The sequence below is a fragment of the Chelon labrosus genome (genome assembly GCF_963514085.1).
Source record: "Chelon labrosus genome assembly, chromosome: 17".
Classification (NCBI taxonomy): Eukaryota; Metazoa; Chordata; class Actinopteri; order Mugiliformes; family Mugilidae; genus Chelon; species Chelon labrosus.
The window spans coordinates 14,824,691-14,849,924 of NC_140350.1; the positions used below are offsets into that span (position 1 = coordinate 14,824,691).

Genomic DNA, 25,234 nt, shown 5'->3' on the forward strand with positions numbered 1-25,234 from the left:
GTAGTGAAGTATGGGGTCCACTCAGTCATCAGAGCTTTATCCGTTGGGACAAACATCCAACAGAATCTCTACATGCAGAATTCTGCAGATACATTTTACACGTACACAGAAACACACCAACAAATGCATGCAGAGCAGAATTAGGCAGATACCCACTGATAATCAACATTCAGAAGAGAACGCTCAACTTCTTTAACCACCTGAAATCCAGCCCCAGAGACACCCTCCACTCCAAAGCCCTCCAAACCCAAGAGCTGAGCCCAGAGAAGAGTCCCCTATGTCAGTTGGTACTGAGGCTAACTGCCCCCTCTCAGACACAGTCTGACCAGCCTCACAACAACACTGCTCTACAAAAAGTAATCAGGGTAAATCAAATTATAGCACAATGTAAAGAAAGCTATCTGGACCATTGGGAAGAAACAACTAAAAGCCAAAGTAGATTGGAATGTTATCTTGCCCTTAAAAGAGATTATGAATTAGCAGAATATCTCTCTACTGTCAGAGATAGAAAGCAGAGACAGATCCTAACCAAGTACAGGCTCAGTGACCACAAACTGGCAATCCAAACAGGAAGACACAAAAAATCATGGCAACCAAAAGAAAACAGAAAATGTGGTCACTGTTCGACAGGTGAGGTTGAGACGGAGATGCACTTTCTCCTACAATGTACAAAATTAAATGACACTAGAAAAATTTATTGGAACAAGTTCAGCTCTTTGGTTCCAGGTTTCAAAGAGCTGGACGACCTCTCCAAATTAAAAATACTCCTCGGAGAAGGAGAGCGGGCACACCTTGCTGCCCAGTATGTGTTAACATGCCACACCCTGAGGGACAGTGGGAGATCGAGGCACACACACACACACACACACACACACACTGTATATAACTAATAGAATGTTCATAATGTATATATCTTTGATTTATTGTATTGTACTTTAATGCTCTGCTTTGGCAATATTGTTTTTTTTTAAGAAACTTTCATGCCAATAAAGCCCATTTTGAATTGAATTTGAATTTGAATTGAGAGCGAGAGAGAGAGAGAGAGAGAGAGAGAGAGAGTTCTGATTGGTCGAGAGGGAGAGTGACGCACCACAAATCTGCGCACGCGTCCCCTCCCTCCTCTCCCTTCACTTCCTGCAGTGGCAGTGTTGTGCCGCTGCCGCCGCCGCTGCCGTTCCTCGCTTGTAAACATGGCGACTGCTGGAGCAGCTGGAGACGACCTGCGGAAAGAGCTCACATGTGCAATTTGTTTGGACTTCTTCAAGGACCCCGTCATACTGAAATGCGGCCACAACTTCTGCCGCTTTTGCATCTGCATGCACTGGGACGAAAATGGCGGAGACTACGGCTATCAGTGTCCCCAGTGCCGAACGGTATGTAAATAACACGACACTCGCTTTTTTTTTTTTTCTCCACCGTTTGTTTTTATATATATTTTTTTATGTTTTTCGCCCATTTTGTGTCAAAATACAGTCGTGACAGCATTACTTTAAAGTGTTTATTTGGCGAATGGTTTTTACAAAATAACGTTAGTTAGCTGCGCAGTGTCTGTTGGCTACAGTTGCTATGGTAGCTAACGTTAGCTCTCACTAAATCATCAGCTGGTAAGTTAAAGCCAACTAAACAAACCTTGCTTTAGCTGCTAGGCTCATACTATAAAACACGCTGCTATTAACCTAGTTCCAAGCACATTTCTGCGTCTTTTTTTTTTTTTCAGTCGCTTTTCTTGTTCTCTCAGGTGTTCAACAAGAGGACCTTCACTAAGAACTACCTGGTGCAGAACCTGGTGGCCAAGCTGGACGACCTGGAGTGTCTGGGGTCTTGTCCTCCGGCATCCAAGCCCGTTAAGATCGATGGAAAGTGTGAGCAGCACGGCGAAGAGCTGAAACTGTACTGCCAGACCGACAAGAGGCCTATCTGTGTGGTCTGCAGGGAATCAAGAGCACACAGGTTGGTTGTGATGTCGCCTTGGTTTAGGCAGATTTATTGAGTCCATGCATTAGTATGCATTGAAAGAAAAACAGGTAAAGGAACTAGTATATACATTGGATATAATGCTCTTTGCAAATGACCCCACACCCCTAATCCGTCTCATTTTAGTTGTTTACGTTACTTATGGATGACAGTAAGTATTTGTGCCTGGGGTGTTTATCTGGGTCATTCAGTTTCTGAACTATTCAAGAAAAAAAAAAAAATACGTAAGCAGCTTTCTCTGTGTTGGGTCTTTGTCCGTCCTTCACTGTTAACAAGATAACTCAATCATTGTCTCGGTATCTTTTGTTTTTTTTTGGCCTTGAGCAAGTCACCAGCCTCTTCAGATGGAGGCATGCCAAAGTTTACCAGCGGTGTCCTTCTCCGTTGTTTTTATCCTGTTTTGCTGAAATTACCCCACTCGGGTAATGAGTGCAGTCTGTGCGTTTCTAAATATTAAATCTCATGGTGTATATCATAAAAATTAATAACGGTCACTTGAGTTTCTCGACTCAAGGCTTGGTCGATCTTGTTTTTACAATCTTAGTTGTCTATGGCAACTGAAAACAGGGATGGTGTCGGCGAGCCTTTTAAAAAAATAAGGCAGACAGTGATCTATTGCTTTTAGCGCTTTCTGTACTTGTACGTGACCTGTTTAAACGCTGCCTAATCCTACTTGGAGATAAAAATTCCTTCATAGTTGGGATGTTGTGGGAAAAGAAGGATTGTAGCAAATTATTGTACTCTGAGACCGATAGCACAAAAATGGACCAGTGAGAAAGATTGGCATCAAGGACAAATAAATAGAGTGGATTTACTGAAAGGCAGAATTTTAGTGAAGCCAGCCCTTCTCAAGGACATGTGGACTGTGTGGACTTACACCTTTTTGACATAATTTTAAAGAGAGACACCGTTGTGTGTAAAAATGGGTATAAAGTGTCACGGACAGTGTGTTTTTTGAGTTACTCTGCTCATTGTTGACCCATGAGGGCTATTTATTTTGTTCTGGTAACGTGCGACGACACACATCGACACGTAACTGCAACACTGGATGTGAACACAGTTGTTTTTGACTAACAGTTGGTGGCAGTAGGACATCGTGAATGAAGAAGATGGCTAGAAAACTGTTTTTTAAAATCTGCATAAGGAGGAAACGCACTCAGTGTTGTGTGCAAGGTCTTGAATATACACTCAGTAATGTTCAGTCTGAATCTAAAGAGAAAACTCTTTGTGTTTGCAACACATTGCTATTTAACCGATCACTGTTTCTGTCATTTCAGACACCATGAGGTGGCCCCAGTGCCTGAAGTTGTGAATGAAATGAAGGCAAGTCAAACAAATGCATACTTAAGTCTCCTAGAATTCAATATTTTACATATCTTTTGCCTAGAATGTCTCGTAATAACTAATGTACTGTGTGTTTTCTTGTGTGCATTTGTTTTGATGTCCATGTTTGTTACAGATGGAGTTGAAGCTGAGGCAAATGGAGCTCAACTGGCACAAGTCTAAATGTGTAAAAGTTCTGACGGCTGATGAGAGAACCAAAAGTGAAGTCAGGGTATGGAACTTGCCTTTTCAGCACATTTTTATTTTTTTTGTTTGGCCTGCAAACATGATAAATGTCACATACTGTATAAAAATGTATCTCCTCCTTCAAACCTTTCTGTCTCCTAGTTGAAGAAGCAGAGACTTAAGGAGAAGATTGAGGCAGATGTTGGCGCCTTGGTCCAGTTCTTGCTAGATGAGAGGGACTCCCTGCTCGATGCCTTGGATGCTGAGGAAGTGGCCACCATGGCCGTCATAGATGACAACTTGAAAATTGTGGAGACGGAGGTAGCAACTGTGGACAAAGCCATCGCTGATATCCACAGCCACGTCAATGGGAAAACAAGCTTTGAGGTCAGTTCAGTGTGTTAGATTTCTAATAAACACAAGCAATTTAATACTTTTACTCCCATGTCTACAGCGTCATATCTGTTGTGTGTTTTTCTCTTTCATACTCTGTAAAACTGAATAAGAGTATGCTTATTGCAGTGTTTGATTTACCACTGATTGTATGTCAAAACTAATTGTCCTTTTTTCCAACAGAGCCTTTCTCAGACATTCAATGAGTAAGTATCTTATAGTTCTTTCATGAAAAAGAAGAAAATAAATACTGAACCTATGCATGATTGTTTTTCTTCCATGTTTCTTCCACAGAGTGATCCACTGTAAGCCTTTCACGTCTCTGGAGCCGGTTAATTGTCAGACTGAATTTACAGACTTCTCAGGGCCCTTCCAGCTCATCATGTGGAAGAAGATGATGCACGTGCTGCACACCAGTAAGTTCACACTAATGCACTGAACACACTTCAAATCCACTTAACTCAAAAAAAAAAAAAAAACTATTTAAACATATACATACAGTACATTACACATCAAATAAGATCATGCATTTTATATCGGTCTGTCTTTAAATTACCGTAATAACACGAATATTGGATTTAACGGCAATGAACACTAATATTAATAAGTATTAGTGGCATTCTGTGGACAAAGGTATGTAAGATTAAATAAAGTATCAGCGAATAAAACGTATTTTAAGAAAACTGTTGAATTGCAATCTAACTTGGCTAGCTAGCTAGCGCTTATAAAGTTTAGCTAGTTCACGCTACGTCTGGAGTCGTTTTGACCAACTCTCTTTAAATAATTTTAAATCTCCATGGTTTAAAAACTTGAGCACAAACTTTGGGTTTTAAAAAGTTGAGGTAACGTAAAATTTTATTAGTGAACAACACGAATGGCTTCACATGCTGCGTGAGTTGTCCATGCCGTTTTCTCCGTCGGGTTAAATTACAGAGCAGGGGGGCGACCGGTGTGTTCGGGGGGTGGGGGGTGCTTTCAGGAGCAATAGGAAAAACAACGCAAGCACAACATTGTTTGAAATATGGAAAAAAAAATTCCAATTTGTTATGAGACTACGGTGGAGTACATTAGACCCTGGCGGGCCGCCATAGTATTGACATTGTATGGGAAACACTGCTGCTGCATCACCACAGTAATGTTCTGGCTTTAAAACCAGCACTTTATGAAAAAGAGGGTGGTATTTCAGTGTAATTATTTTCAGTGCAGTGATAAATAAATTATATTATTGCAAACAGCAGTATCACATGACAATACATGGAAGAATCATTGTTCAGGAATAAGTGCACCTCTTTCTAATCGCTCACTCTTTGTTCCCATTCAGTGCCTCAGAACCTCACCCTGGACCCAGACACCGCTCACCCGAACCTGCTCATCTCAGACTTTGACACCAAAGTGGAGGAGGGCCGAGTTCGCAACCAGGAGCCAGACCTGCCCGCCCGCTTCAATCGTTTCTGTGGCGTCCTTGCCACAGCCCAGTACGCCGGCGGCCAGCACTACTGGGAGGTGGACGTGAGGGACAAAGGTGTGTGGTACCTGGGGGTCACCACGGAGTGCAGCAACAGGAAGGGCTTCGTCAGCCTCACCCCCTCCGCTGGTTACTGGAGCCTGTGCCTGCAGGACCGGCTGTACGCCAACGGGGAGGACGGCCGCATACCGGTCGCCGACTACTGGAACTCTCCTCGCGTGGGCGTGTACCTGGACTACGACAACGGGCGCCTTAGCTTCTACGACGCCGTGACGATGAAGAGACTGTACATGTTTGACACCTGCTTCGAAGAGCCCGTGTACCCTTTCTTCAGCCCGGGGAAGAATGATCCAGGCAGCAGGCTGCAGATATGCCACTATTACTGAGGCAGAGGTTCAAGGAGTGGTTACATTTAGGTACTGAAGAGTAAACTCATGCCAGTGTTTTCAGATTTTTCCCGTTGGCAAGGCTTTCTCTCATAGACCAGGTCAGAGTGACTCTTAGAGCCGTGTACTGCATGCTTCCCAGCTGTTACTTGTTGGCCTTACTGGTGTTAGATTATAAGGTTTACATTGAAGTGTCTCGTCACACTGAGAAGGAAAGTTGCTATTTTTCCAAGTTAGACACACACTGTAGGCTCGTGCCCCTGACTGCTGCTGTGGCCGGGGGCTTTGCAGAGGTGCTCTGCTCTCTGTATCACTGTGTCTGCTGGGTTGCAGATGCCTCAGATGCTCTCGTTGATCGGAGCACGTACAGCTCTAATCCTACTAGCAACCACGACGCCATACTACTGTACGCTTCATTAACTCATGTCGGTTTAAGCCAGACGGGGCCAGTGCTGTCGCCTCGTTGGGCAGAACTTGAATTTGACGTAGTTATCACATTGATAGTTGTTAACATTCCCTCTTTTGCTCAGATGTCAGCTCTGACGGTGACTAAGAGTTCCATGATTTAAATCTCAAGGGTGGCTGTTTTACTGACCTTTTAAAATGAGTCAAATCTTTAACCTTTTTGTTTTTTTAATTTCTGCGCGTTGACACATTTAGGCTAAAGCTCCTCTTTTTATTCCAAGCCATTTTGAGACTCAACATTATCTACACCAAAGGCTTAAAGTCTTGCCGTTTTGTTTTCATTGATAATAAAAATGTCTCATCAGTCTCTGTGGGAATAAGCTAGCGTAAGACAAAGCAAACACGTCTCATATATCCTGATTTAATAAGCTTTGCAGCCGCCTCGAGCTTAATAGATGGGGTTTTACATTCCATCAACAAACACTCACAGCGACGGCATGGTGGACTTGACTGAAAAGCTACCAACCACCGAGTGAAAGCTTTATTTTATTTTATTTTGTTGTTGTTACAAATACCTGGCAGCGTTTTTTTTTTTTTTTCAGTTGTGTTATTTTAACTGTTCCTGCTTTTACAGTATTAATCCAGTTAAGTTGTCGCAGCCATTTTGAGTCTGATTCAGTCCGGTGTGATATACATATTTCTGGTTTTGTAACGTTTTTTGATCAGTTAATGCCGTTTTGAATTTTGAATGTGAAAATACACGTATCTCGGTGTTTATATATATATTTATATATTTTTTTTCTTTCATATGTTTATGATTTTTTTTTTTTTAAAGATATTTCTGGTTTTAATGTTTTTATTTTTAGATCTTTAAGGCCTCAAATAACTTCAAGTGAGGTGACTATTTTTTTTTCATTTTATTTTTATTTTTATTTTATTTTTTTAAATGACAGTATTAAGGACCAGAGTAGAAACCGTTGGTTTTCTTTGGTCGTCACATTTTCAGAATGAAAACTATTCTGTTCTTTACATTTGAGTACTGGCTGTTAAACGTTTTGTCTGAAACGGTGTACCTCATTTAATACACAGTTGTCATTACTGAATTTCATCCATTTGTCCAGTTTAGCGGTTTTTCGGGTTTGTACTACTTTGGCTTGGGGGAGGAAAAATAATTTCCCGTTTCCGGGCCCCGCCACCTGCTATCAGTGTGCTCAGTTTTTCTCAGACGGTGACATTAAAAGAGGAAAAACTTCCTGTGATTTTTCTTTTTTTTTCTTCAATTTTTTGTTTTAAAAATAATACTGTACATTCAAGTCACACTGTACTTGTCTATTGTTGTGTGTGTATACTAAATAACACATACTGTATAGTTGCATTGTGTGGATTTCTGTCTTGTCGTGATCAGACATTACAGTTTAACACTTCATTAGGAATCTCAATCTATTTTTTGCCACTGCAGCCTCAACATATTGATCTTGTGAACCTGTCACAGGATCAGTGTCCACATTCCTGCTAAGGAAAGACGTTTCTCAAAGAAGGCCGTCGCCTCGTGTTACTTTCTCAACGCCGTCTTGTGTGCTAGTTTCGTCAGACATCCTTATTTAACCTCAGGAGGCAGCTTGATGTTGATTCAGTCTCAATACTGCAAGAACATTTAAGGAGGAGGAGGAGGAGGTGAGAAAACGTCCCCCTCCGTCCCCTCTTCTCGCCTCGGTTATGACTCAGCGGTGACTTATTCCATTCTCTTAATGGAGACGTGGGTTTGATGACTGGACACGTGAATGACCATAAGATGTGATACACAGGCTCCTTATTTAACACTGGATGAGAACACGTTGCTGATGAGCTTCTCTTCATTTAGGTTTTGTTCACGGTAAGTCGACTGAAATAAAAGGGAGCAGGTATCTGTTCGCTGTCTGTAGCTGTGTGTTTCCAGCTGCTTCTCCATTTCAGAGCCTCTTAAATAAACTTTGTCAGGAAGCAAACTTGAACGTAAATTATACATCCTCTCATTAGATTGATTAAAACTATTTTAGTGAGCTCCACCAGTGGGTGCCTGATGCCATGCTCTGTAGGAGATGACTTGGTATCCATGGTAACACCTGGGATCTTCCTCATCAAAGCACACTAAAGTGCTCAGCATTATCAAAGGCGCTAACTATAAAGGGCTTATACAGCAATTTCTGAAGGGCACGCTGCTATTTGATTCACAGAGGAGTCTCCAAAGAGGGACAAAGAAAGTGTAGATGCATATACACCTAGACTGAATTATCTGTAAAATGAATGAAAGAGAAAAAAATGCTGTAATAAAAACAAGTTATTTTGTAATGAGTTGTATACAAAATTACCTTAAACCAATATAAGCTACAGAGTTGAAACATGTTGATCCATGTAGGGCACATCCTGGCCTCTTCAGTGGTAAATGTTCTGTGCAACAGGAGCTCTGCTTTGTCAAAAGAGCTGGTAGCTCAGCAGCCGTATTTCATGGGAGTAAGAGAGGTAAACTGTTTAAACTTATTGTAATTTAAAAAAAAATTGATACGTTTTAGTTAGAAAAAGGGTTATAGCTAACCCTCACTTAAGTTTAATTCATATGCACACCAGATGTACAACAACTCACCTTTCTGTAACAGGTAGTATATAGTATATAGTATTTATTTACTTCTGTCTCTATTTTTTGTACATTTGTTCATATGCAAATTTTCTGCTTATACTATTTTATTTTCTATTTATTTATTTATTTATGTATTTTCTTCGCCTGTTTTCCTTTTTACTAGTGGTTCACAAAAGTGTGCTTCTTTATGTGCAACTGAGCTACCAAGCAATTTCCCTTGTGGATGAATAAAGTCCGTCTAGGAGAGTCTGAGCCTAAATTCAACCACCGAGCAGAATATATTTTGTTTGTGTCCCCTGTGGTGGACATCGGGACTTACTTCATCTGTTCTTATTTAAAATTCATTGTAATACAGGTAATTACTCAGAGTTTTAGATCATGCCTCTCGTGATCTAATTTTGGTCAAGAGCAACATGTAGGTTTAGCAGTTAAATGCATTAATATGATGTTATTGTACTGCTACCACAGTAGGGATGAATCTTGGGTGTAAAAAAAAAGGGAAGAGAGTTATTTTTTTGCTGTCCACAAAGGAGCAAGAGCAATAACAGATCAGATAATATCACTTTTCGCGTGTAGGGCATCGAGTAAGTTGACTGCAGTAAAGTACTTGACCGAGCACAGGTCTGTTGCTCTTGGGACAGACTCTGCAAAGCTGGGATTTGGAGGAAATGCAGAGTACGTCAGTTTATGCTATAATTAAAGAAACTTTCATTTTATTATCATATTGGGATTTTAGATGAGTTTGAATAGCCTTGTCAAACTTAAGTGTATAAGTGTATTTATTAAAAGCTGATGATGGGACTCAGAAACTACAGTAATCTCCTTTATGAGGCAGCAAAGTAGCGAGAAAGGAAATGCATAAAAACAAAATATACTGTAAAAAAAAAAAAAAAAAAAAAAGACGATTTGCACGCCATACAGTTTGTAGTGTCATTCTTTAATTTACAATCATACCGTTTCCATGATAACATAAATGCAGTGAGTGCTTCTTGCAGGTTCTGGCCTCTGGTAGTATACAACTGTACACACAAATTGTTTGACGCAGTGTTTTACTTATTTATTTATTTTTTTAATGTGCTCCGGTTATTTCACACAGATATGTCATGTGACAGTAAAAGACAGAGACCTGATAATAAAACTGTAGTAACACGGGGATCCAGTTAATGGAGGAACTCAGTCTGTCATCACAGGAATAATAATGCAGATGGAAAGACAGCACGGATTAGAGATCAGTTATTGGAGACACACAGTTTTTATGAAACGTTTTGTTTTTGTCACTGTGTATTAGCTGGTGTTGCGTTCCACACACACGCAGAAAAAGAAAAAAAAAAAAAACAACCTCCGAAACACTGAACTAGAGCAAATGAATACAAATACTGGAAAATATATGATGACGGTGCTCGTCAGCTACGACAGGAATATGATAATATACAGTACACTTTCTGATTATGTTAAAAGAACTATACATAGAGGCATATATTACTCTTGCAAACTATACAGCTCTTATAATATATGTATTTTGTGCAATGTTCAACGACAACTTACAACAATACGCTTCGGCGGAAGGAGAAGTCACTGTTCAACTGAAGGTGGGCGCGTCGGCGAGGGGGCGAAGGAGGGGAGCGGCTGTCAGTGCTGTGGGTCACGATGCACAACGATGTTTTGGCAAAGAGGAGACGGTTCAAACGCACCGATTAGAAAAATAATTTGTAGAACAAATTATGTAGAAAAAGAAACTTAGAAATAAATTAAATCCTTTGAAAAAATAAGATACAGCAAGTAATGTCTATACAACTTGGTTCCATCGACGCCGTCCACGTGGCTACTACTTGGCATGAGCTTGATTCTGTTTTAAGTGCTGGAATAAGTAGGCTATATAGTGAAGTAACATGGACACCCGATCCGTATATACACCTGAATATGCATATGTACAATTACATAAGGTATGAATAGACAAAAGTGCAAGAACCAGTGGGGTCAGATATAAGAAGGTCCGGTTAGTGGAAGAGATGGGGCAGCTTGCAGTGTTCAGACGGCTGGTTTGGACGTTGCGTTAACGGTTGTGCTTCTTCAAACGGAACAACTTGCATACAGGCCAGCTCATCTCCTGACTCACTAGAAAAGAAGCATCTACATGTAGGGGTTGTGTCGGTCTGATAAGGCGCCAGAATGAGAGTAAGAAACATTTCCTTTTAAGCGTCTGATGTGTTTGCTGCTATAAACTGCAAGGCAATGACAACAAGGTATTTTACTTTTTTTTGGAGCGCGCTGACATGTGACCGCGTTCGAGGAAATGCCTGAGCATTAATAATTGTATCACAAAACATCCTGTTCCCATCGGGAGAGCGGCTAAAAATAAGCCATGCCTCCGTGTCCTGCTTTGTTTGCTGGTTGCTGGGAGTGTTGCCCACCTGCGTTGCCCAGAAAATTGCAGGGTATCACCATCTTTAGAATGACATGACATGATTTTTTTCACTCTGTGAATTTGATTCTGGCGTGAATGAGACAATCTCAAAGATTTTTATTTAAATAAATAACTGTTTGGTCACTGTCTATCACCGAATGATGCTTAGGTGAAAGTTCAGTAAGGAAGAGCTGTTCCCCTTCTGTGAATATGGCCGCTCGCTCTATTTCCTTATCTCTGTCATTTTCCCACGCTGTTAAAATCAGTTTATCCTCAATTGGCACGTCACTACCTCCATCCAATGAACTATTTGCCCGCCTTCTCCCAGCCAATCATTCCCTCTCCCCCATTTACACCCCAGAAGTCTCCCAGGGGCGCCCTGTCCCTATCTAACTGCACCGTCTTAGATTCACTTCTAATATACTCCCAAACTGTTACCACACGCGTTCATGTTTCCTCAATAAATGTCGTAAATAAATAAGTCTCTCCTTATTAAAATGAGGTAATATGATGGTGACTGAGCCTATAGCCCACTGATGAAAGCACTGCAATATCTGTATTATTACAAACCGGGTGTCTGTGAGGACATTCCCATGAAAATGGTTGATTAAGTTGCTGCTAGTGTCACCTCTATAAACAGATATCTGGATATGAATGCAGGACACTAAAACTGTTAGATGATAGCCAGCTGGTTCAGAGATTGCTGGTGTTACAAACTGAATGTTTCCTAGTGCTGCGGCTTCACGTTAAAACCATTTCAACGGCAACGGCTGAAGCAGTCGCAGCAAATGCAACGTTTAGTAAGCTTAGCACTTAACGCTGTAGCTCTCTCGCTCATTACAACGCATTTATAAATATTGTTTTGTAATTTTTTTGACAGCGAGATACTTTAAAATCAAGCGGAGAGTAATGGAACAAGAAGGAGCAGCCGCAGTGAGCTGCTACGTGAAGCTGCAGGCGACGGGCTACAAACCTCAAACCAGATCCTTTCACGGTGCCCTGCTGTTCGGACTCGCGCCATGTGTAGCGTAAAAACAGAGCACGGTTGCTCACAGAATGCGAAGATGTGAAAAGGCCAATTATTGCTAGAGTTTTTGATTGAAACAACAATAGTTTGTTCTGGCTGCCCCGAGAATTCTGTGACAGAAATGTTTGAGATTGCTGCTTTAAGACAGTTCAGTTTGTTGACATTATTTTCACCTAGAAAGAGAACTTAATTTTGAAATAATATTTGGGACAATTAGCTTATTTTGGCTTTTAAAAAATATTATAATTACACATTTTGTTTTTTTTTAATATGAATATTTTAGTAGATTCTTGATATTAGTACTTCTAAGGTATGTACAGACAGAATGAAAAGGAAATTACTTTTGACATGTGACCTCTGTAAATTGTGCAGCCACGTTGCAGCTCTATGTCTACAAGCAGTATGTGACATTGTTTTTTTTTTAACCAGTAGTAGGTGATGATGCCTTCCCTCAGTTTACTGTAGGTATCTGTAAACTTTGAAGCAGTGATTGCCAGAGTCTGCAACGGCCACGTGTCCGTCTGAGGTGAGGGCGAGGCCCTGGGGGCCGTACAGTGGGTCTGCAGACGTGTTAATGTAGGATAAGAAGGATCCTGTGCTGTCGAACACCTGACAGAAGAAACACAAAGGTTTAGATAATATTTCTTTTAATAATTAATATAAAAAATAGTTTGTTTTGTATGTCGTTGTCTTCTCTAATTGAATTGCCGCATAAAAAGATCTTAACAGCCTCCTCACCTGTATTCTGCTGTTGCCCCAGTCGGCTACGATGATGTTTCCGTTGACGTCCACAGCTACGCCGGTCGGAGCGTTGAACTGGCCGTTGCCTTCACCGTGAGAGCCGAACTTGAACAAGAACTCCCCGTCTGCGCTGTAAACCTAAAAACAGGACGTGAGTGAGTTTTCTCTGCATCTTTAGAGTTGCCGCATCAGTGACATTTCTTCTTCTGTCTTACCTTCACCGAGTGATTGTGAAAATCGGTCACTATAATCTCATTCTTGTTGTTCACTGCGACAAAGTGCGGACCTGGAAAGAGACGGTGAAGAAGTTGTAGGTGGATTAGCTGATTCCTGTACTTTGCACGGTTAGTAGTCTGATTGAACACGAATTTCAATGAGTTATGTCTAAAACTGGAATTATAGGTTAATCAGAGAGGTAGCTGTTCTGATTTGACTTTAGTAGTTTGTTGTTATTCGTTGTGTGAAGTTTTCATAATTTTATAACAGTGCTAAAAGGCTCAAGGCTCTGAGATTCAATGGCACCCTCGCTTGCAAATGTTAGAGCATGCTCTGTGTAATCACAGCATATGATGTTGTCCTGGGTAGCTATTTCTGTATAATCTATGGTTCAGCGTAGTGGATCCTAACACTGATTATAGCAAACATGGACCATCAGTTAGTTTCGTAACACTTAAGTGGGAGAAGTGAAAATCATTCACGCTGATATTTTCGTAGTTATTTTACACTAAAAAACACAATGACAAAATGTTCATTATTATAAATAATAAAATGGCATTTACTCTGATCATTATTGTTCAGGCACAGATTGGTCCAACAATCAGAGTTGTCGGGAGGTCAGACACATGATCAGGGACTTGGGTTAGACGGAGGGCACTGCACTGTGGGATTAAGGTTGCAGCAAGGCCACACTTAGTACTTACTGAAAACTGAGCCAGATTTATTTATGTTTGGGCCAAGTTTTTCTGAATCGGAAAACAGGAGGAAGAGAATAGAAAGAAAGACAGAAAAAAATAGGTTGTCAGAGGAAAAGCAGAAGAAAATAGAGCTGGTTGGTCAGCGCAGACGCAGCGTGTCCACGGGCCGGAGGTGACACTGCATCTCCTGGCGTTATGTCTAATAATGTATATACAGGCTTATTTTGTTAAACAGAATGTGATATGCAATGTTAGGTGGAGATCAACATTCAGAAAACGCAATGAGGCCACAAGCAGTGCCTATCTGTGTGCTGTTTGCTGCCCAAGCACTGTGAGACATCGTCTGTATGCTCCCTGTCGGTTTGTTATAGGTCTGTCGTAAAATCTCCCGCCCTCCTTCTCACCTGCAAACTGCCTGTCAGACGTCCCCCTGCCTCCGAACTTGGTTACGAGCTTCCCATTGGATTGAAAGATGAAGACACAGCAGGCCTTGTTGTCCACGGTGATGATGTGTCCGTTCTTATCCACAGCGACACCTTTGGGACCCATGAGCCGGCCTGCACCGATCTTGTTCTGTGACGGAGGAGAGGAGGTGAACTGCTGCAGGGGGGTGTTTTTCCAAGAGGTTGCAAAAACCAGCTTGGTGCCTGGCGTTTGAGATCTTACCTTAAACTTGCCGTCGGAGGAAAATATGCTGACCCACCGGTTGTCATAGTCAGCCACCACAATGTCGCCGTTCATGTCAACGGTGACGCCTGTCGGTCTTTGCAACTGCCCCGGAGACCGACCTCTGACCCCAAAGCGCATCTTGAACTGGCCGTCATTGGAGAATACCTGCAATCGGAACCCATTACACTCATTTCCCTCATGACCACACTGATATGCATGATATGGATTTTCCTCTCTGTGTCCGTCTCACCTGTATGCACTGGTTGTTGCTGTCAGCCACCACTACTCTGCCGTTACTAGAGGCCGAGATTCCTTGCAGGTTCGTGAACTCCCCTTTTTCTCTTCCCCGGGAACCTGACAGAAAGACAATTACACACTCATTAAATCTAATATTAGTCCCAGTGTATTGTATCTTCATCAAATGCACATAACAGTAGTTTTAGATTTTTCCAGGCAAATGTAACTTTTGACTTCCATGATTTGTCCTTCAATAACACAAGTCTACAAGGTCACCCGTCTTACCAACTCTGTAGATGAGCTCATCCTCAATGGGGTTCTCCTTTTTCTTGGTGGTGCTGTACATGCTGGAAGGCCGCCGCACCGCTTTCTGCCGTATGTGGCCCCCCGTCCCGCTGGGGGACTTCACCCTCCTCTTCACGTCGTCTGGAGATGGCGGAACGTCCGACGGCTTGACCGCCCGCAGGCGGAACGGGCTGCCCCGTACAGGCTGCCCGTACAGCAGCAGGGCGAACGAGTACTCTCCTTCGGAGCGTAACGTGTAGCCCACCTCGTATGTTCCGTTCTTATTGTCCGTTATCTCTGGCTCCGCAGCCCGGCTCCCGTCAGCGGACGTTATCTCTGCTTTTAAAACAGCATTTCCTGTCCGGACCAGCTCCCCATCCTGCAGATAAAAAAATTATTTTTTAAACAATTATGCATAATGCACACTTTCTACAGATGCAGCAGAAACTCTTAACAGATAGTTCTGAAAATAATAATAATCCATTTTAAGTATAATAACCGGAATCTTGCAAAAAACAACCAGTAAATATTAGTGAATTTATGCTGTTGCTAAGTTAGTCAACAATTTAAAACAAAGGTGAAGGCAAAGCTGTTGCATTTAGTCATAGTTAACCCTACAAACTTAAAAACAGTACTTTGTCCTTTGTTGTCACAGTAATGGTGTGGTGCTGCCCCGTTGCTGCGTGGCGGAGGCCCTCCCCTGTGGCGACGGAGGTGTGAGCCACGGCTGCTGTAGTGAGAAGAACACCCAGGTTCTGGATGGAGCGTCGCAAACCCTCGGTCTCCACCTGGCGCAGACATAAGACGGAAAGTATTACCGTCACAGTGAAAACAGGTTGCAGATGAACAGTCTGAATCAGAACAGACAGCGGTCAATACCTGACAGTTCAGGTGTGCGTTCTGATGCGGCTTCTCTGGGAAGTCGTGCCTGGCCAGCGCCGTTACCCGCTCACTCATCTGCTTCTGAACTAGCAGTACCTACACTTGCAGGGGGACAAGAGATTTTTTTTCCTTTGTGTCCTTTAAATACGAAAATATCCAGTTATCTGAAAAACAAGGCATTCTGCACTGCCACATCAGATTCGATGGCTGCTTCCCAAATGGTGTTTGTTAGCTTGCTAATGTGAGTTAGAATTTGGCAGCCCACCTCAGTGGCACTCCCGTGGCTGAGAGCCTGTTCTGTAAAGCTACAGCTGCTCTGGATGTGTTCCTTCCCCTGGAGAAGAGATGAAAGCTGGGCCTGTAGGACCTGTTCTCAAGAAAGTGGAAGAACAGGGGGAAAAGGAACACAAAAGAGACAGGTTTGTGTAACATATCAAAGTTGAGAGAAAGCTGATGAGGGAGAAAGCAAGAGTCTTATCGTGCGTGTGTGTGTGTTTGTGGTTTTGCCAGTGAGAGTGCGAGGCATATACTGCGCACACAAATATCCAAGTGCATACCCATGAGTGCATGTATTGTATGTGTGAAAACACGCGAAACACTAATAACCTTCTGCTTAGTGCTGCAGATGTTCTCCAGGTCTGTGATGAGGGCCGTCTTGCGCTGATGCAGCGCCCGCTCCAGCTCCTCAAATGTACTGGTGATCTCTGCCACTGCCTCAGTCTTCCTTTCGTTCAGCTGCCGAGAAATCTCACTCACCAGCTCAATGGCCACCGTGAGCTGAGGGAGCCTGCAAGATGACCCAATATGAAGTATTCATCGTGTATTGCATTCTAAGTGCGCACTAGGCACAGCGTGGCGCGTAACACCTACGGTAGGATCTGGGCCAACTGCTTGAGCTCCCAAACAGGAAAACGTGAAAGACGTGTTCTGAAAGCTTTGCTGACGCCCTACCTGCTGCGTATGGCGTCCAGCTGTGTCTTCAGCGCAGCCTTGTGCTGTTCCACGACGTCCCGCAGAGGGACAGTCACATGCTCTCGGTGCTCGGCCTCCGTGCAGTCCAGACACATGGCCGTCTCACATGACTCGCAGTAGAACTCCATGACCTGCAGAGGGAGACAAACTGTGTCATTCTGAGCATCACAGGGGAAACAGGATTCAGCTGCCTTTACAGTAATTGTCCGAAACTAAAGAGGTGGGGCGATTTTGTTTGTGATGTGATGACTCACAAAAAAAATTGGCTTCTTACCTTTCCCTCGTGGTTTGGGCAGCAGAGGGGCTTCCCTGCAGCCGCAGCACTAACTGACTCTAACACGCTGCAGGCTTCGGGCCTCGAGCACTCCGGGTCTCGTTGAAGGACCTGGTCCAAAACATCACAAACTCAATCAGGTTCTGTTTATCACTGAGATGGCTGTCTGTTTTCTTTCTAATTTTCAGCAGCCTCACTTCATTACAGTCACTCCCCGTGTCCTCATGTTAAACTTGATCATCACCACTACATGCCTGAGGTAAACTTAATTATCTTAAATTTAAAACAAATCCAGTAAAGAACCCCTCGGAGAAGCAAGGCTTGTCCAAATGACCTCAGTCTGCAACAGCGTCCTCCTTCCCTCTCACAAAAAGAGCTTCCCATAAAAACTGCACATAAAAGAAGCATTGTCTGCAACTGTGTTTTCTTTCCTTTGCTGTGTCACAACTGGTTTATTCTGTGTTTCCTTTGTCCCATGTGGTGAACATGTGTCCAATGCATTATTTGTTGTAATATAAAGTTACTGATAATCCCACCTCCATGAGATTAGTGATGAAGAAGTTGTTCTGTAGAGCACCGACTCCTTTCTCTGGAAGGATGGACGTCTGCCGACACACTGGACACGAAAGCGTAAGAGACTCTGGGGGAATGTAGTTCTGGAGACAACTGCAGGGAGAGAGCCAACAAATAAAGAAAGCCATATCGTCAATACAGAAGGAGAGGAAGGCGCTAGTCAGAGAAACTAAATAGTGCCCCTGTCCCAACAAATAGAGAGAATCTGAGTCAATACATGGAGCGCAGCCTCAGGGGAAACCGTGTACACTTCCTCTTGAAGCAATTGTCTCTGGCACACCAATCTACCTAACATACCTAACAGCGATGCAGAGGGGTGACATACTCTGTCGAGAATAGATGTGAGGTGTCTTTGTCTTTGCTTCCGTGTGTTTGTTTGTACAAAAAGGGGGTTTGAATTCTGGCTTTGCCTCAGGCTGGCAGACGTCCCACATCTATGCCACCCGCCCCTGAAGGCTGAGGATGTTCCGCGGGCTTAGTTGCCCTTAGTTAGCAATCAATACCAATAACCCACTCAGCAAATTTCAGCTGCAATATGCTGATTACACCGCACTCCAGAGCTGCAGTCTAGCTCCTCATCCGAAAGGTGACGTAAGGTTGTTTTTTTAATTTGCCTCTGTGGTTTGTGGTTAAGACAGTTAAAAGTCCAACATAGACAGACTCACACTGTTTTACAATTAATTTATGACACCACCACGGCTTGCATCAACAAAGGCTTGGTAAGCTACAGTGTACTGAGAGCAAGTGAGAGCACGAACAGCAGCTCGGTCTACCTCGATCTGTCAAAACCACCACCTGAAAACTGGATACATGACTTTAGCTTTGTCAAACAAACAACAAGCTGGGAACCACAGGCTGAGGTGAAAATGTGAGTCCACAACTAATGTTTTTTTTTTGCCAATTATCTGTTTATAACATGCCAAAAGCCAGATATTGGCATCACTACTCGTAGCATTATAGCAGTGCAGAGCAGACAACAAGGATATTAGGAAGCAGTTGTACTCTAAGTTCAAATATTTAATCACATGAAGATAATCAAGGGAAGAGGAAAAAGAGAATAACCCAGCGGGTGTTTGCGCCACAGCCTAACACCCCCTTATAATACATTAAAGCATTAAAACATCTGTTGGGCAACATCATGTACAGCTCCAGACAAAAATCTGTTCACCTCAGCAGGACTCCAGATCACATGCCATCAAGTTAAACCGGGGGGATTAAACCATGCCCTCCGGTGATCAAATGCCCCTCGCACTGCATGGAGAAGGGATTTATCTCATACTGTGCGGCTATTCAAAACTGCTCCGTAAATATTTGTTAGATCATAGGTTTAGAAGTAAACCAGTTTGAAACATAATCCTGTTTTTATCTGCAACAAGCCCCGTTTTTGTTCTCTATCTTCCCACCTTGACCAGAAACGAGCTCTCTGAGAGCCTCCTCTGCTTGGCATGAAGAGGCTCTCCAGCGCTATCACGTGTGAGGGGGTGGCGTCTATCCCGAGGAACTGTCATAGCCTCTGTAAACTGCGTCTCCCAACAATGAGCCTTTTCTCAGAATGCGATCCTTGAAGGTCTCTGATGCCCAGGAATGCACTTATCCCAGTGGAGCCAATGGCAACAAGTGGTCTGAGCTGTTTAATTCTGCGCAGGGATTTGCAATAGATGAGGTTCCTCTGTTAGGGGATATGTAAATATGAATTCTGCGGTAATAGGAAGTGAGGCGGGCAGTGCTAGCAGGTAAACAGCTAGAGTCAAAAATGAGTTGTGCCTCTATGCATAGGCAGAAATGGATACATGCAACAACAAGAAGATGTTGGTTTGTGTCAGGCTTGAGTGAAAGTTAATTAGGACTTCTTGAAGTTAAAAAAAAAGAGCATAGACATTTGTTACCTTTCACAGAAGGTGTGCAGACAAGGCAGGACCTTGGGGTTGCGGTAGTGATCCAGGCAGATGCTGCAGACAAGGAACTGTTTGTCTATCTGACGCACCACAGGGCTGGGGCTCCCAGCCTCGCGCTTTGCCATGGCAGAGGACATTTAAAGCCACGGACAATGACAGCAGTGCACCTGCAAAAAAGACGAGAGGCGAAAATATGAAATTTGCCTTTGGGGAAACGCTCACATGCAGACTCAGGTTTTCAGCCGAGTGTCATTTCCTCGGCCGCTAATGCTCAGCAAATTTCCCACAGGAGGTACCAGGAACCACAGTTAACAAAGCTGTTTAATTCCTCGATCAGTACAAAAACGTGTCCATTGTTACGCTGCTGTTTCTAGGTTAATACCAGACAAATGAAATCTGAATGAGCGCTGAGAGAGCCGTGGTGCAGCCTTGTGGGTATGCACAGCAGATGTAGACAAACAGGCAGGTCCATGTACCGGCCTTTTCATTCAAATATCAGTTGCCAAAACTAAAAAGGCAAAGAATGGGAAGAAATAAAAGGCTTTGTGACTAAATAATAAGTGCACTCTGACGTCAAAGAAGGGACAAGTCCACAACAAGGCATCAATGAAAGCTGTGCACAAAAACATGCTAAAAATACAAGCACGTGAAGAATGGGACCCGTTGTGACAGTTCCACCCACACTTAGAAAACACACACACACACACACACACACACACACGTGACTGACAACAGAATGTGCTGAGGAATGACTACGGCATGTTTCGCTAGTCAGTCTACCTACATTTCCAAATTACTAGTGGGACACTTTGTTTTGATTACACTGTATTCTACCACAGAAACAGATGATCTTTAGATTTAATAAAGATATGCAACACTGGTATCGTTACGTTCACTCAGTTAGTGAACGACAGAATATTTGGATTATTTTGATCATCTATACATACACTGACCAGCCACAACATTAAAACCACTGACAGGAGAAGGAACTAACATTCACCATGTTGTGATAATTCAATGTTCTGCTGGGAAACCTTTGGATCTGGCATTTGTGTGGATGTTACTTAGACATGTAGCACCCACCTAGACCAGACCAGACACCCCACCCCATAGCAATGGGTTTCAAAAACAGTTTAGGAACAACTAAAACAAAACAAAACATGAAGACCAGCACAAGGTGTTGACCTGGCCTCCAAATTCACTAGATCCCAAACTGATCAAGTATCTGTGGGATGATCCACAGAGGCCCCTCCCCTCAACCCATAGGACCCAAAGCCCCCCCACTAACAACATCCCGTTGCCAGACACCACAGGACACCCTCAGAAGGCCCATGTCCGTTCTCTGATGAGTCTCAACTGTTCTGGAGGCACTAGGGAGACCTACACAATATTAGGAAGGTGGTCATAATGTTATGCCTGATCGGTGCACATTTCCAATCTATAAATTGTTAATGTAAGTAAGAACATTAAATGTTTCACACACATTTCTGATGATGCAGTTGTATTTGTAGTGTAGTGCGAGCTCAGACTCTATTTAAAAGACGGATGTGGTCACAGTGACATAAACCACAGACTTGCACTTGTGGATGTTAATGCAACTACACTTTTGAGTTTGGGATCTGGCTGTTTTTTTTTTGGCACACAAAAGTGACCATATATGGACCAGAGGGAGGAGCTGTGGAGGGGTGAGGGGTCATGCTTCTCACTCGAGACCAGATATGTCAATCAAACTAAGCATGCACCCAAACGGATGTTAGGTCTGATATCTGCTTAATTACGAGATTATCTTCAGAGGGTGACAATTTTGGAAGGGGAGTCTATAGATATTTTGGAGCCAGCACCTAGCAACCATCAGCGTTATCGCACTTCAAAGTGCTTCTGCACTGGCTTCACTTTTCAGACCCAGTGGCTTCTTCAGTCTTTTATATACAGTCCTCGAATAAAAGTCTGATGGCAAAGCAACCAGTTTGGTTATATTTAGACTATACATATCGTGTTACCTACTTAAAACTGATTTACTGTAAAGCACATATATTTATGTAAATTTAAAAGTAGCAAAACTCTGTGAGTTGACCAGAACAGAAGAATCCCGTGCGTTATATAATCTCATCCGTTATGGAAATACAGCTGCAGGGTATGGATATTCTGCCTAGCAACACCAGCCAGTGCTGCCTCCACATGGCCCACTTCCATATTCATCAGGGCAAACACATATGGCGAAAATAATTACAGCAGGAAATATGCTACGGAGGCATGTTCTCATTACTTTACCCCCTATTGTGTAAAATAAATGGGAAGATCAGGCCTGTGTTAGAAACTCACAGGCCTGATCTCTGGAGTTTTGTTTCACGACGAAAGTATTGTTGAAACTCAACAAACCCACATTTGCCAGAAAATTATTTTGCTTGGCTTGACCTTTCGGCTAAATTGGGACCTTTGTTAAACGCTGTGCGAGTCATTTTTATCTCTTTCTTGCTAACTGGTTCCAGCAATGTAGTTCAGCCACATTTTCTCAGTAGGTCAGTGCGTGTATTATTCATGTATCAGACACAGACACGCACTCATATGCTCATGCTGATGTAGGGGTGAGCAGATAGCATCTCAAATAAACATTTGAGATGCTTTATGATATACAGTAGTAGTTACACAAAGTCAACAAAAAGGACACGCACGTATGTGCGCGCACAAAACACCCTCAAACACCCTGACGATCATCATCCCCCACCAGGCTGCACATCTGTCGCTGCTGGATCTAATACAACTCTCAATCCCTTGTGTCCCATCTCTGCACACGTCCTATTGTCGGTTGTTGCCCACTGCACGACACACAAACACACACACACACGCGCGCGCGATCACGGTGCTTAAGAGCCAGGCTGTATCTTTCCAGTCTTTGCAAAGAGGATCCAGTGACAAACAGCCTCTACACAGGGAGGGTAAAGGTCACATCTTAAGCTGTCAACCACGAGAACGACAGTCACATCCACACTCTGTTTAGGTAAATCTCACAGGAATTATTAGTGGTAAGTAGCTTATGTTTGGTCTAAATCTAAATATTGATTGTTCTCTATAAGTGCTGAGCTTTAAACCGGCTCTTCAAGAGTATACAGTTCTCTCTGTCGGAGTCGGATGAAAATAAGCCTGAACGTCTCTCCACAGACTGTAGAATTAAGGAGGGATCAACCACAGGATGTACTATGATCTTCTGTGCAGTTCTCACACCTCTCTGTCGTTCTCTTTCTGCACTAGAGCACAACGATACCAACATCATCGGCAGTGACGTTTTGTCTAAATTTAGACACATGTATTAGTGGGCAGGAGGGAAAGCGGTGACAGTGAAACTAAAATAAGATCACTGGTCTTAGGACTGACAGACACTGAGGTGGCTGGTGTCCGTTTTTATACGGCACGGTTTGAAAACACATTTTTCTCCTTTTCTTAAAAAATCCCAAACAAGGCTTCTGTCTCAAAACAGTGGGGTATGAACAAGAGCTAAAACATGTGTCCAGTGTCAGTTATGGAGTCAGTCATTTCTAAACCGTTTTACCATAAAGCTTCAGAATAATTTTGAGTGTCTCATATTTCATTGCCTCCAGATGGCCCAGATGCCTGCTCTGGCGTGGATGCACGGGATAATCAGGCATGATAACCCATGAGAAGTGCGTAACACTTTACATCACGCCCATACGGGTCTTCAGCTAGCTATGACAAGAAGCTAGCTCGGTATTCCAAGACAGGACATCACTGCAGGGGCGTAGAGACAGAAGAAGAAGAAGAAGTTTACAGAGGAAGCTAAGTGGAGAAAAAGAGAATAGGGCCGAGCAAGAGGCTGAACAAGACGAAATGCCACACTGACAAAATACAAGGCCTGCAAGGAAGACTCCAAGCCGGCCTACTTACTGTTAGACTAGTTAGCAATTTTAGCTGGTTTGATTTGCTTTGTGCTGTGGTAGCAACGTTATCAAACTAGTTTTTGTTCATAAGCCAAGTCAGCCCATTTTGACAGCCCCCAAAAAATACCAATTCTTACAAAAGAGGCTTTCAAATTACATAACTTTTGAACTTTTTTATTTATTTTCCACCTTTATGGATACACAGCGCAACAACAAACGCACGTGGCTGTCACGTTAACCACGCACAAGAGTCGAAACTCTTTCTGGTTCCATGAATTCAGCAGTTTTGACATGTTTGATGTCTTCAGCTAGGCCCACTTAAGCTCCTAAGTAGGCCATGACGCTTAGTTTTGAAGCTCCAAAGTAACCATGACCAGTTAACTGACAGGCTTGCAGTGAGTGAAGGCATGCAGATTTAGAATTCAGGCTCCGCAGTTAAAGGCAGCGGGATGAGATAGAGCCAAGCCCGGGCAGGACTGCAGGAATCTTCAAAAATGATGTATGAGAGGACACGGCGAGCGTTCGGAGAGCTGCCGACTAATGCCATAAACATGAGACGTGTTATAATTCTCCCGGCCATCATGCAAACAGCAGTAACGTTGCTGATGACCTTCGCCTGAGTAATTCCCCAAACTCTCAGGATTACAGTATTTGCTTGTGTAACTAATTGTCTGTGTGTGTGTGTGGCCAGCAGGTTTGTGTGTGACGAGCTAACACCCCGTGAAGTTAATGCACAATGCGTCTATTCACTGTTGGCTTTACAGAACACAAAAGTAAGTCTTTTCATTGTCTCGTTCAGAACTGAAACCTCTGCTGTGCTTCTATAACAGGATCCTCACACTTTATGTTTACTACAGCAAACATGTCGCAAATGACGTGGGGGGGTGAAAGGCTGTAGGCAAGGCAGGAAATGAAATGTGTTCTTCCTCAGTTCCACGACACAAAGGACAGAGAGGCCGATGGTTGAACAGTAAAACTATTATCCCCTCTGTTCCCCGCTCACTCCGGTGCGCTTGTACAGAACCGACAAATATCTGCTGACAGTCTGTGCAAACAAACTCCGAGTAAGGTGACAGCTGAGCTGATGCTGTAAAGGCACGCATGCACACAAGCAAACAAACACAGAGTTGACAGAGAGGCTACCTACTGTCATTAGAGAGGAGTGCGTCAGTCTAGAAGGCTTCATGGCAGCCCTGTGCTCAGTCATTTGTAGCGGTGAAGAACCAGCACACGCCCTGACTCGCGCATTCAGGCTCCCCTCGGCCCCGCTGACCACTCTTCCTTTTTCCTTTTCCCTCTCTCGCCTGCCCTTTTTCCACATAACACACACACACACACACACTCTGAACAGGGATGACAACAGAGGGTGGGACTGTAAATTGAAAGTCCCTCCTACTGTCAGTGCTGTTTACAAGCATGAGCTGACTGGATACCCTCCTACTGCAGCGCTCTGATTGGCCGGGAAACCTAAACTAGCAGGGACGACGGATTGCATCATAGGCCAACAATTTGCGCTGGCCCGAGGGAGTGAGAGGTGAAGCGGACAAAAACTGTCAAGGCAACAATCTTGACTCCAGGAACGCGCCGCACTTTAATCTGCTGACTAGTATTTTCATGCACACCGCCATGACTAGAGAGCCTGAGGTCGTGAATGAAGTTTTATCAGAAACAGTCATGAAAATATTTGGAGCATCTGTTGGTTCTAGCCATGAAGGAATACAT

At 43.2% G+C, this 25,234-nt stretch overlaps 2 protein-coding genes across 3 annotated transcripts; one reads left to right on the top strand and one right to left on the bottom strand.

Moving 5' to 3' along the window:
* The first annotated feature begins 1,180 nt into the window (after window positions 1-1,180).
* On the top strand, window positions 1,181-7,384 carry trim47 (tripartite motif containing 47). Its single transcript, XM_084564434.1, has 8 exons — window positions 1,181-1,373; window positions 1,739-1,950; window positions 3,252-3,297; window positions 3,434-3,529; window positions 3,646-3,870; window positions 4,060-4,082; window positions 4,171-4,292; window positions 5,198-7,384. The coding sequence occupies exons 1-8, from the start codon at window positions 1,191-1,193 to the stop codon at window positions 5,725-5,727; spliced, it is 1,437 nt and encodes a 478-aa protein (XP_084420560.1). The 5' UTR covers window positions 1,181-1,190; the 3' UTR covers window positions 5,728-7,384.
* A 2,303-nt stretch (window positions 7,385-9,687) lies between these two features.
* Window positions 9,688-25,234, bottom strand: trim3b (tripartite motif containing 3b). Of its 2 annotated transcripts, XM_084564803.1 has the most exons (17): window positions 24,660-25,234; window positions 19,611-19,786; window positions 17,688-17,817; window positions 17,152-17,262; window positions 16,857-17,008; window positions 16,512-16,692; window positions 16,171-16,272; window positions 15,903-16,001; window positions 15,659-15,811; window positions 15,024-15,402; window positions 14,752-14,855; window positions 14,499-14,666; window positions 14,237-14,405; window positions 13,839-13,880; window positions 13,134-13,204; window positions 12,916-13,056; window positions 9,688-12,786 (listed from the first exon to the last, which is right to left on the bottom strand). In XM_084564803.1, the coding sequence occupies exons 2-17, from the start codon at window positions 19,754-19,756 to the stop codon at window positions 12,634-12,636; spliced, it is 2,301 nt and encodes a 766-aa protein (XP_084420929.1). In that variant the 5' UTR covers window positions 19,757-19,786; window positions 24,660-25,234; the 3' UTR covers window positions 9,688-12,633. The 2 variants fall into 2 exon arrangements, with proteins under 2 accessions (XP_084420929.1, XP_084420930.1); XM_084564804.1 differs by lacking the exon at window positions 13,839-13,880.